The sequence below is a fragment of the Ochotona princeps genome, chromosome 7 (assembly GCF_030435755.1).
Source record: "Ochotona princeps isolate mOchPri1 chromosome 7, mOchPri1.hap1, whole genome shotgun sequence".
Taxonomy (NCBI): Eukaryota; Metazoa; Chordata; class Mammalia; order Lagomorpha; family Ochotonidae; genus Ochotona; species Ochotona princeps.
In genome coordinates, this window is record NC_080838.1 from 28241706 (window position 1) to 28254676 (window position 12971).

The window sequence follows — 12971 nt, forward strand, 5'->3', positions numbered from 1 at the left end:
TGGATTTTCTCTTCTGTCTAAGTGGACTCAAACAAGTAACTTTTCTAAGATCAGATTTTGTGGCTATAAAGTTGTACTCTAAGATATGTCATAAGGGTAAAATAAATTTCCCTTAAAAATACTGATCCAATAGCTTAATGACAAAGTAGTACAGTACTTAATTCTATTATAAGAAAATAACTTTTGCTATCATTAAATATCCAGCTCTACTTCCTACATTCTGTCTGTGAGAACTAATACAGAATATATACACATTAAATCTAAGATGCACTAACCCGATTCAAAAGCTTTTTGAAAAAAATAAATTTTAAACTGTATCCAGCAGTGACCTTACAAATGTCCTTAATTTTTCTATCTGAAAATCTGTATCAGATTTCTTCTTATTTGTTTTATTATTATTATTTTTTTTTTTTTTTGAGACACAGATTTGCAAGAGAAGGAGAGACAGAGAAAAAAAAAATGATCCATCCACTGGTTCACTCCTCAAATGGCTGTAACAGTCAGCAGGAGCCAATCTGGTCGGAAGCCGGGCACACCAGCAGGGGAACAGCTGGAACACAAACCATTCCCCTGTGGGATGCCAGGATCACAGAGTTTAGCTTAACACAGAGTTGCCCAATTACCTGTAACATGTTTATGACGCTCTTATTGTATACTAAGTACGAAACTCTAGGCAAACCAGAGATTCATTTAAGGAGGCCCAGGAAGTCAACATTGTTTTCCTAATAACACCAACCATCATTTTGCCTTTTTTTAACTCTGTGGACATTTAAACAACAGGTACAAAAGCAATAGTGAGTAAAATTGCTGCTACCATAGCGCAAACCAAAATAGTAGCTTCAAGCATTTTGGCAGTAACTGTACTCATGTCAGATACTCACACTACACATAAAATGTTTGTTTGCAAGTAAAAAGCAAAAAATTACCCAATAGGACATACAATTACTAATTATATAAAGATAAAGATTCTGCCTTGAATTTTTTAATCTTCTGTGTAAAAATGAGCAAAATGATGACAAAGGAACATTATCTGAACTTATTTGCTGTGGTTGTGTCAAAATAAAGCATGCAATGAAAGCTTGAGTTGCGAGCTGAACTAGCTGCATTTTCCTGTGGAATGTTGTGAAACGCCAGTCTTTATTGAAACAACAGCTGACAGGAAGTATTTTTTTAGAGTTGAGTGCATGGACACATCTTTAAAATGAACAACTGATGCCTGATACTTCAAGGAGAACAACACAAAATTTATGCTTTTAAGTAAAAGTTTAAAAATTGAAAAGCTTCTAATCATCACCATGGGGTTGAGAATTGAAATGCTTAAAGACTTTTTTGTAACCAAAACAGCATGGTGCTGGCATAGGATAACACACATAGACCAAGAGAGATAGAGTCACACGGTATAATCCAACAGATTTAAAAAAAAAAATAAAGGTTCCTAGACACAATGCTGTTGCTGGGGGAATGGAAGAGTGACATCAAACCAATGACACTAGGAAATAGGAACATCTACATAAAAAGGAATGAGCTTGCATCCTTTTTTATCACTATAAATAAAAAATTAATTTTGAATGACTTTATAGTGGGCTAATGAGCTAATTAACACTCGTTAAGCGGAGCACTCAGGAATTGGGCATGCGGCTATAGCACTTGGTCTAATCAGACTCACTGGCGCCTTAGTGGCGCCCTAATGGGCTGGGGGGAAAGGGTATATATAGGGGTAATAAAGAGGCTTGAGAGACTTCTTTTCCCACCATAACTGGTCTCCCTGTGTCGGTGCTGGACCCCCGGACCTTCGCCTGACCCCCAGACCCCTGGACCTTCGCCTGACCCCCAGACCCCCAGACCTTCGCCTGACCCCCGGACCTTCGTCTGACCCCCGGACCTTAGCCGTGCACATGATATCGGCTCAGCTGGCCGCGACATGACTTAAACACTTAAATGTAATATATAAAAGTATGGAATCCTTACATAGAAGATTCAAAACTCTAACTCCTGGAAGAATATATAGGGATACAGCTTATGACACTGCTCTGGACAAAGAATTTCCCAGGAAGTCCTCAAAAACACAGGCAACACAAGTAAAACTATGTAAATGGGATTGTATCAAGGTACAAAGCTTCTGCATAGCAAGGCAAAGTACAGAGTGAAGAGATGGCTTACACGGTGGGGAAAATATACGGAAACACCACAGGAAGTTAATATCCAAAATATACTAAAAACTCAACAAATCAGTAGCAAATTAAAAACAAACAAAAGCCCAAATGTGCAAAATACCTGAATAGGCCTTTCTCAAAAAAAAAAAAAAATTTAAGAAAAGGCATTCACATGACCAGTAAGTACATGGAGAAAATGTACAGTATCAATAACAATCAGGTAAATGAAAAATCACCATAAGAAATCATGTTATTCTGGTTACAATGTACATTAATAAAAATAGAAATCCTTACACGTCCTGGAGGCCATGTGGACAAAAGGCTACTGGATTTAAACTGCTGTCCATGGTGGCCTGATTAAGACGAGACCAAATGATTTAGAAGGCCTGATATGGTCTGGTCTGCACATTCAATGATCCCCACTCTTGGTGTACACAGTGTTATCTGACAACTCAAAAAACACTTTACTGGAGAATTCCTTATCATTTATGCTGACATTTTCCAAATGATAAATATTTAAATCCTAAACACATAAAAGAGCTGTACAGAATGCACTGTATTTTTACATAACAGAGCATGATAATTCATTGATTCAGGTTTCATTTTCCACATTACAGCTAAGTTTAAGAAAGGGTTATTTAATACTTATATAATATTAAAAGCTGATAATTATCTGAAAATATTAACTCAAATTATTGGTACTTTTGTATTATTCCACATCGGTACATCTGCCGTGAGGAGGGTTTCTTTTAGAAAATTGTACCCAAAGAACAACGTATTACGACGCCTTCGTGAGATTTAAGAATCCAGCTGAATTCCACTAAAAAGAGATTTGTTCGGGCTCGTGTTGTGGTGTAGCTTATCAAGCCATCTTTGACACCAGCATCCCATATTGCTTGGCTTGTTCAAGTTCAGGTTGCTCCATTTCTAACCCAGCTCCCTGTTAATGTGTCTGGGAAAGCAGTAGACGATAACCCAAGCGCTTGGCACCTGAGCCCTAGGGGAAGATCCAGGAGAAGCTCCTGGCTCCTGGTTTCAGCTCCTCCTAGCCCCAGTCCATTTCAGGAGTAGACCAACAGGTCTCCCCCTTTGTTCTCCACCCCCGCCGCACTTCTTCTTTCTCTGTTTATCTTTGGAATAAAATCAATAAATCTTATTTAAAAAGAAATATGCATTAACATGTAGAGTAATGTAGGCTTTACTTATTAAGTTTGGAAAAATAAAGTTTTATAAATAAAATTAAAATGTCATTTTTCTGTAATCTTTAAAAAAGATTCATTTATTTTTGTTAGAAAGTCAGATACACTGAGAAGAGGAGAGAGAGAGGGAGAGAGGAAGGTATTCCATCTGCTAATTTACTTCATAAGTGGCCACAACGGCGAGCTGGAACTAAGCCAATCCAAAGTCAGGAGCCATGAACCTCTTCTGGTTCTCCCATGTGTGTGCAGGGTCCCAAAGCTTTGGGCCAACCTGTACTGCTTTTCCAGGTCACAAGCAGGGAGCTGGATGGGAATTGGGGTCACCAGCATTAGAACTGGCGCCCATATGGGATACAGGTGTGTACAAGATGAAGACTTTAGCCACTAGGCTATTGCACCAGGCCCCCAGTTTTTCTGTAATTTTCAGAAGAATTAATAAGATCTTTAAGATCTTTCTTTCTCACTCTTTTCTTTCTTTCTTTCTTCCTTTCTTTCTTTCCTCTTTTCTTTTCTTTTCTTTCCTTCCTTCTTTCCTTCCTTCCTTCCTTCTTTCCTTCCTTCCTTCCTTCCTTTCTTTCTTCTATCCTTCAAGGGGACTGAAAGAGGAACAGGGAGAAAGTAGGAGAGAGAGATACAGAAAGAGATCTCCCATCCACTGATTCATTCCCCAAACAAATGCTACAGTCATGTCTGGGCCACTGTGAAGCCAAGAGGAAGGAACTCCATCCTGGTTCCCCATGTGGGTGACGGGGACTGAAGCTCTTAGAGCACCTTCCATTGCCTTTCCAGGGGCATTAACAAGAAGGTGAATTGGAAGCAGGACATCAGAAATGGCACTCAAATATGGAATGCCATGATAGCAAGTGGTGACTTAACCCACAGTAACACACCACCAGTTCCAAATTACTATGCATCTTAAATGGTTCTCAGTTAAAATATTCAAAATGTCAAATATCAATAGATAAGATATACACAACCAAAAGCTCCTGGGGTTCCAGGAATGGGTAGCAGTCCTGAGACCGGCTAGTTTGACAATTGCAGAATGGATGCCATCCAAAGGTATATTCATGGCTTCTTCCTACTTAAACACTAATGCCACTTGACACCACACATTAAGTTCCTCTTTTCCTTCTTAAGTTTTCTGACAATCAGTTCACTTACAGAGCAGCACTAATTAGTATATCCTGTTTTAGTTCAATTAATCAGGAAGTTTCATTTACTCTCACCATTTTTCCAGTTTGTCTTTGTTGGTTTTTTCTTGAGGCATCATAACAAATAGTGTGATCTCAGCTGTTCCAGCAGGTCTTTCAGAAAATATGTGCTGAGTATCTACGACACCTACACTGGGCTCTGATACACCAAATACTGGTAAAATCAATTTCATCACTCTAATGAAGTCCAGTGAAGTCTTTAAAAAGCATGTTTCTATACATGGCATATTAAAAGAGATAGTTTTTGCAATACAGCATCTCTACTTTTTATTGGACCACGAAAAGTGGTACTGACGTTCTATAATCTAATGCAAGATAACAAGAATGAGTGCATAGTCCTCCAAGAATATAAAGAGACAATCTAAATGGATCATAAATCTTATCTTCATGATCCAAAAGTCTCCCTTCAGGCCAAATCTTTACACATGATAACTAAGTAAGAGCAGGTATGCAACAGAACATCTCTGGAACGAACAACACCACAGTCGCAGTCCTCCGCTGCAAGGGTCAGACAGAGGAAAAGAATGCTGAGTCGATTGTTTCTCTTTTACCTGCTGAGCCTCTGCTTGCTGATGGAATGTGATCAGCCGGGACTCAAGCCAGAAACCCAAGTCAGCAAGCCAAACTCTTATCAGCGTACATGAATAAATGTTTAAGAGCGCACTGAGCCAAGTCTGGACTTTCGGAAACAATTTTATAAACTTACATCTACTTTTTTGCAGAATCACAGTAAATTCATTGAAAAGAAAGTAGAAAAGCACTGTATTGCATATAGTTGTTAGACACAAGTACAACCAATAGTAATGCGAAATTCCAGATCCCAACTCTGCTTTCAATATCTTTTTTATGAAAAACATTTGCTTTTAATTTTAGGAGTGGTTAGAGTGTAAGAATTCAAACTTGGTTTACAATTTCAGCATTTTAGTTCACAAAAGATACTTTGCTTTTTTATATAAAAATTGTATTTAAATCAGCCTGAATTTTCAAATGCATGGATTGTAGCAAATGTGAATGAAAGCCTCCATATTGGTGTTACGTGAGGTTAAAAAAAACACAACACACATATCACCCCTATAAAATTCCTTAAGTATTATTTTTCAACCTTTGTTCCTATTGCAGAGATAGAAATATTTAATACATTTAAGCTCCACCAATCTTGGTATATCCAATGAGTAAGAGAGCAGGAACAATGTATTTTCTAATAATAATAATCATATACACTCATTCTCCACCAAATCCTAATAAAATGTAATGTACTGAGTCAGATCATATCACCTAAAAACATAATTTGTTTTTAGTCTAAAAACTTTATCCAATATTTGAAATCACTTCATTGTCTTAATAGTTTGCATTCAAACCAATCAATTCTCCTCACATAAAAAAACAATTCCAAAGAAGAAAGAGACAGGGTAGGGGTTTAGAAGGATAACCCCATATCAAAATAAACTTATATATAAATTATATACCATGGCTGAGTAAAGCCCAAACAATTCAACAGATGAGGCCTATGTTAAAATTGCTGGAATTAGGTGACACACAGACCTATTCTAGAACGATTTTCAGGGCCAGGTATGTAAGATAAACCTGAATTCCACATTGAATTATTTCTCCAAGAATACTATCTCTACAAAGAATTAGAATTCTAATTATTTCTAATAAGTCATGAATATGTTGCTCCAATCACAGAAAGCATATATTGTCTTATATTATCTTTCCATATTAAATATTATAAAAAGAAAATGCAGTGAGTTCAAAATGTAATAATAAAAAACAAGCATTGTGAAGTAAGAAAATTCCCCACCTGCTCCCAGAAGAAAAGAAGGCAAGAAAATAAACACACGAGCCTCAATTTCACTAGCATATTGTGTTTGGATCACTGCCAAATATCACAAACCACATTTGATATTTTGTGTGTTTGGCAGAGTGACATTAGAATGTCTTTGAGGAGAAAAAGAAGGCAGAGAAAAAACTTGGAAAACAGCAAATAAGAACTTTGCGGAGTAAGTATGGAGGCATCACTTCTCATTTATCACTAAGATAACACTGGAAGCCGTTCAATTAAAAAAACAAATCAATGACACTTGGGGGGTAGTCACCTGAAACACACTGCAAGGAGGGCCAAACCAAGAACTGTTTTGGTACATGCTACAGAACACCAAATTCTTACCCTCTACCAGACAGAACAACATGTACCTATTGCATGGCACTGAACAACACAGCCTGTCTCAAAAAAACCTGTAATTTATCATCATTCACAGCATATTACATGCCTTAGTCTAAAAGGAAAAAGAAAGGATTATCCCAAGTCAGAAAACGGTGCCTAAAATGTGAAGGCAGATGAAATCAGGAATCTCCCAAAACTTGGCTCAGCACATCAAAATTAGTCACTGTCTATAAAGAAACTGCCAAGACTGCTGAGGATGTGAAAGTTAATACCGTCCTGATGCAGTCAGCCAGCCAATCCGCCGCTGACACTCCTCCCAGAAAGCTGGGGTGGAACACTGATTTCTACCAAGGCTCTTCATTTTTGAATAGTAACTTCTTAACCCTGAAACAGCGCATCCTCTGGTGAAGCGTCCCTACATCTCAGTGTCTGGGTTAGCTCCGATTTAGCTCAGACAAATGGATCCTATTCACTTCAAACAGCTAAATCTTTCCTCCTTACACATAGAACTGTTATGAGATGAAGAAAGAAGTGAAAAAATGACACAGATATTTGATTAAACCATGACTACAGCTACGTTCTCTGAAATTCTTATTATTTGTGACAGAATAGTTTACATGCTCCTCCTCTTTGTAAATTGATCATTAAACATTAAGACGAACCACATCGGCAATAAACGGTTAGTATGAAATCATTACCTCTGCTCTCTGTGTTCTGGGAAAAGCAGTGGATTTTTCGATGGCATAAACATCCACCAAGTAAAGACAGGCTCCTTGCTCCCGGTCCAGAATGGCTGCTGTCTGAATTGTGCCAGAGTGCCGTCCAATGGTGAAAAGACGCCCAACAGTCTTTTCTTCACAGCGGACAGAAACAATGTAATACTCTACTGGGGCATCAGCTCCCCGGGGGCTGGCTGCTTCGATGGATATTACATTGGTGCCAATGGGCTCCCCTTCCTTCAAGATGGTGATATATTTGGGTTGAGTAAAAACAGGTCCATCCAGACCTTGAAGAATGACCGTCAATTCAGTGGTGGATTTCCTCCTTTCAGGGCCAAGGTCTGTTGCTGAAACAATGAGGTTGTAGATCAGTTGGGAAGGTACCAGCGCAGAAGCCACTCTCAAGTCTCCACTGTACCGATCCACAATAAAGGTGTTTGTGTCCCCATTGATGATCTCGTACTCCACCTCTCCGTTAGCACCTTCATCTGGATCAGCAGCCATGATTGTTGTCAGGACAGACCCAATCACTGCAGATGGGTCCGCAGCAAGTGCATTTTGGGATATGAACATTGGGACGTTGTCATTGAGGTCTGTCACCAAGATGGTCACATTTTTCAGAGCATACCGTCTGGTTTCTATTGGCACAGCTTGATCATTGGCTTTTACAGTTAACTCGAAGAGATTAGCAAATTCCCGATCTATTTCAGCATTTGTGTAGATAGTGCCTTTGACTTCGTCTATGTCAAAGTGGTTGCCTCTTGGCATCTGTTGAACGATCGTGTAAGTTAGTTGCCCATTGATGTCTGCATCAGGATCATGTGCAGTCACCGAAATGACAGAAGTACCGATGGGAATGTTCTCAACAATGGACTTGAAGATATCTCCAGGAGGAAAGCTGGGAGGATTGTCATTAAAATCCCTCACATGTATAACCACTGACATTGTAGATGACCGAGGAGGTCTTCCTTGATCTTTCGCTGTTATATTTAATTTGTACAAAGACTGAGTTTCAAAGTCCAATTTCTTGGCAAGAAAAATGCTCCCAGTGTTTGGGCTGATGCTAAATGTCCCATGGTTATTAGTCCCAGTGATACTGTAATGTAAGTCAGCATTGTCACCTGAATCTGAGTCAGTTGCGGTTACAGAGGATACCAGTTCGCCAATTCTCATGTTTTCCACAACATCCACAAATAATGTGGATTTAGGGAACGAAGGAGTGTTGTCATTTTCATCTAAAATATCAATATGTAAGGTACAGGTTGAATTGAGGGAGATGGTCCCTGAATCCATAGCTTGAATGACCAGGGAATAAGCAGGCGTTGCTTCATAGTCTAATTTGCCAATTAGTGTCACCTGGCCAGTGGCACTGTCTATAGCAAATTGTCTTTCTTCGTTTCCTTTGATTACAGAATAATGAATGAGTCCATTATTACCTTCATCAACATCTGAAGCAGAGACCCTTAAGACCTGCGTCAGGTTGGCTGCCGACTCTGATATTGTCGCTTGGTAAAAGTCTTTCAAAAATTTGGGAGCATTATCATTTATATCCTTCATGTAAACATGTACAGTGGCCTGATCCTTGAGCGGCTGAGGGAGCCCCTGGTCGGTTGCTATGACTGTGAAGCTAAACGCCGCCGTCCCTCTCCGCCTCATCAGAGATTCCCTGTCAAACTGATGGGTACTTGTAATTTCCCCAGTGACAGCATGCAACTCAAAATCTGGCTGCACTGTTTCAAAAGAATACCTTACTTCTCCATTGGGACCAAAGTCTTTATCCATGGCACTCACTCTGCCCACAGATGACCCAGCTCTCTGCTCCTCTTCAAAGTAAAATGTGTAATTGGTACTGTTAAAAAGAGGTCTGTTATCATTTACATCTTCTAAAATCACAGTAACATTCACAGTAGCACTAAGGGGTTCCACTGCCCTGTCAGCAGCAACAACCAGCAAAACGTATCTGTCTTGAAGTTCGCGATCCAGTTCACTTTTTATATACAATTGACCATCTGGGAAAACACCAAAAGCATTCCCTGTGTTTCCTTCGGCAATGGTGTAGGCAATTTCACCATTTGCTCCTGAATCCTTATCGGAAGCCTGCACTTGAAAGAATCGAGAATTGACAGGTTCTGACTCAGATAGGGTGACCTCATAAGAAAGCTGGTCAAACACTGGTGGGTTGTCGTTCACATCATGGACATAAACAGTCAAAATGACACTAGAAGACAGCTGCGGAACGCCCATATCAGACGCCATGATCTCTATTTGGTAGGAGCCTGCATGGACATTCAGGGTCCCTAGCAAACTAATACTGCCATTCTTTTCATTGATAGCAAACAGGTTCTTGGGGTTTTGTTTCAGACTATAGAGTACCATGCCATTTACACCCTCATCAGGATCTACAGCTTTAGCTTGGAAAATACTATGGCCTGCCTGCCAGTTCTCTACCACATTCACGCTCTCCACAGCCTGCAGGAAATGAGGGGAGTTGTCATTCAAATCTTTCACTGTGATGTTGACCACCGCGTCTCCAGTCACAGTGCCTCCACTGGCCACCACCTTGAGCTGATAAAACGACTGCTCTTCTCTGTCAATCACGCTTGCTGTGGTAAGCTGCCCGGTGACCGGGTTGACAGCAAACATACCTTTCTGATCCCCAGAAGTAATGAGATAACTGATGTTGGAATTCAGATCCATGGTGGATGCAGACACACTGCCCACATGGTATCCCAGCGCTACATTCTCAAAAACCACAAAGCTGTAGGCAGCCTGGCTGAAAACAGGTGGGTTGTCTTGAGTGTCCAACACAGTGATGGTCACTATTGCCTGGTTGGGAGACTGCAAATTGCCACCATCAGTAGCTACTATTTGCAACTGATAAGCTGTTTTTTCTTCTCTGTCTAGAGCCATCTTTGTGGAAATAACCCCACTCTGAGCATTGACCTGAAACCGAGACCTGTCCCCGGCTGATATTGTGTATCTGACTGTTCCATTGGGACCCAAGTCCGGATCAGTGGCAGATACTGTGGTAATGTAGCTACCACCGGGCTCATTCTCCTGAATATGAGCAAAGTACTGGACCGGGTAGAACACAGGGCTGTTGTCATTGACATCCAACAGGCTCACGTTTATGCGAGCCATTGATGACTGTGGAGGGGAGCCCAGGTCTGTGGCCACAACCAAGAGAGAGTAGAAGGCTTGCTCCTCTCTGTCCAAGGAAGAGATAGTGTTCAACCTCCCAGACACAGGATCCAGACGGAAAGACCTCTGGTCCATCTCAGCATCTTGCAGGGAGAAGCGCACAGTCCCATTGTCACCCAGGTCCCCATCAGTTGCCCCTAGCACCAGCAGCTCTGTTCCTATCGGAGCATTCTCAACCACAGACACCTCATAGCCTTCAGGCTGGCTAAACACCGGCTTTTCGTCATTCACATCCAACAGAGTTACAACAAGTTGGGCATAGGAAACTTTGGGGTGAACTCCCTGGTCGCGGGCGCTGATATTCAGGACAATCTGGGAAGCCAGCTCACGGTCGAGGCCTCCAGCAGCCCCGGTGGTCACCAGGCCACTGTTTTCACTGATATGAAACCATCCTAGTCCGTTGCCGGAGACGATGCTGTAGCGTAAGTTAGCATTGAGCCCGGAGTCGCCGTCAGTGGCAGAAACCCCACTCACATAGCTTCCTGGGGGCGCCTCCTCGCTCAGGTTCACCGTGTACACTTGCTGGGCGAAGACCGGAGGGTGGTCGTTGATGTCGTTGACAAAGATCACTAGGCTGGCCACGGAGGAGCGCGCCCGGACCTTGGCGGTAGAGGGCGCCCCGTAGTTGTCCGACACGGAGACCGTGAGGTTGTAGGACGGGATGCGCTCACGGTCTAGGGCGCTGGCCACCTTGATGAGGCTCAGGTTTGGCACTTTGCTGCTCTGCACCTCAAAGTGGCGCTGCTCGTTGCCCCCCAGGATCTGCACGGAGATGTTCCCGTTGGCTGCGGGGGAATCCGCGTCCGTCACGGTGAGCAGGGCCACCACAGTGCCAACCTGAGCATTCTCGTCGACCGAGGCATAGCGCGACGTGGCGGGAAAGTAGCGGAACTTGACCACCGGGTCGTTATCATTCACGTCCAGCAGCTGAATCAGCGCCTCGGCGCGCCCAGTGAGCGAGGGGAGGCCTCGGTCCATCGCCTGCACCGTCAGAGAGTACTGGCGCCGGGCTTCGAAGTCCAGGGGCTCCCGCACTGTGATAAGCCCCGTCTCCGCGTCCATCTGGAAGGGGGTCCCCTCGTCCTGAAGCCGGTAACGGATGTCGGCATTGGTGCCTTCGTCCGCATCCGCCGCCGCCACCTTCAGGACGCTGGAGCCTACGACCGCGTCCTCGGGCACCCCCGCCTGGTAGTGGGAACTGCCAAAAACCGGGGGATTGTCATTAATGTCCTGCACAGTCACGTTTACCTGAAGGTAGCCCCGCCGCTTCGGTTCGCCCTTGTCCTCCACCTCCACCAGCAGCTGGTACTGCGGCGTGACCTCGCGGTCCAGCCCGCCCTTGGACACCAGGTGCAGGAACGCGCCCTCGCCGCTGGGGTTCAGGGTGATGTCCAGGCGGAAGCGGCCCGCCTCGTTGCCCCGGATGATGCGGTAGGAGCGGTGGTCCACGCCGTTGGAGCCGATGTCCGCGTCGGTGGCTGTGTCCAGGATGACCTGGCGCCCGCTGCTGCTGTCCTCCTTGAAGGTGACCACGATGGAGGGGTCTGGGAAGACCGGGGCGTTGTCGTTGAGGTCCCTCACCAGCACTCGCACTTCCGTGGGGTAGGTGGGCGCGCTGGACAAGACCACCAGGTTGACCACATCGCTGGGCAGGCTCTCGCGGTCGATGGTGGCGGTGGTGTATAGGGCGCCGGTGCTACTGTTGATGGCAAATAGGGCGTGGCTTTCGCTGAGCCTGTAGGTGAAGCCTGGGCGCGTCTGGATGGTGCCCACCAGGGTGCCGGGGGGCTGCTCTTCCAGCACTTGGAATACCTGGCGTTGCTCGGTGCCGAGGACCTGAGCCGGACCCGGGAGCAGCCAGAGCAGCCAGAGGGCTCGGAGCAGCTGAAAGACTGAGAGCGAATGCAGCGGGAGCCACGGGCGGCCAGCAGCCCTGGTCGCTGCCAAGTCCATGGTCCCGGCTCCCTGGAACCGTGTGATGAAGAGAAGCAAGGGGGTGAAACAAGCAGACCGCTAGGCACAGGGAGTAAGTAGCGCCAACAACAAAAAAGGAAAAAAAAAGAGAAAGAATAGAAAAATCATACACAACCAAAAACTCAGCTCGCTCAGAGACTTCTGCTATTTCAAAGAACCTCCCAGTCCAGAGTCAGCACAAGACGCCAGGCAGCCGGTGGCCAGCGTCACCCAAGCAGGGTGCCCCGGCGGAAAGCGCCCCCAAGCTTGGCGCGGGCCACCGCTGTGCGCTGAGGGGCCAGAAAAGTTCCTCAGACCTCTGCTCCTTCCCCCACCTTCACTTTGCTTTGAAATCCAGAGAGTCTGAACGT

General features: G+C 43.9%; 1 protein-coding gene across 1 annotated transcript in view; it reads right to left on the minus strand.

Annotated features, from left to right (window-relative positions):
- Window positions 1-12710, minus strand: part of FAT4 (FAT atypical cadherin 4) — a 159176-nt gene extending 146466 nt beyond the window's left edge. The window contains exon 1 of the mRNA XM_004588166.4: window positions 7426-12710. Coding sequence (XP_004588223.2) covers window positions 7426-12600 — 5175 coding nt within the window. The 5' untranslated portion in view covers window positions 12601-12710. The remainder of the gene's footprint in view (window positions 1-7425) is intronic.
- Between the last annotated feature and the right edge of the window lie 261 nt (window positions 12711-12971).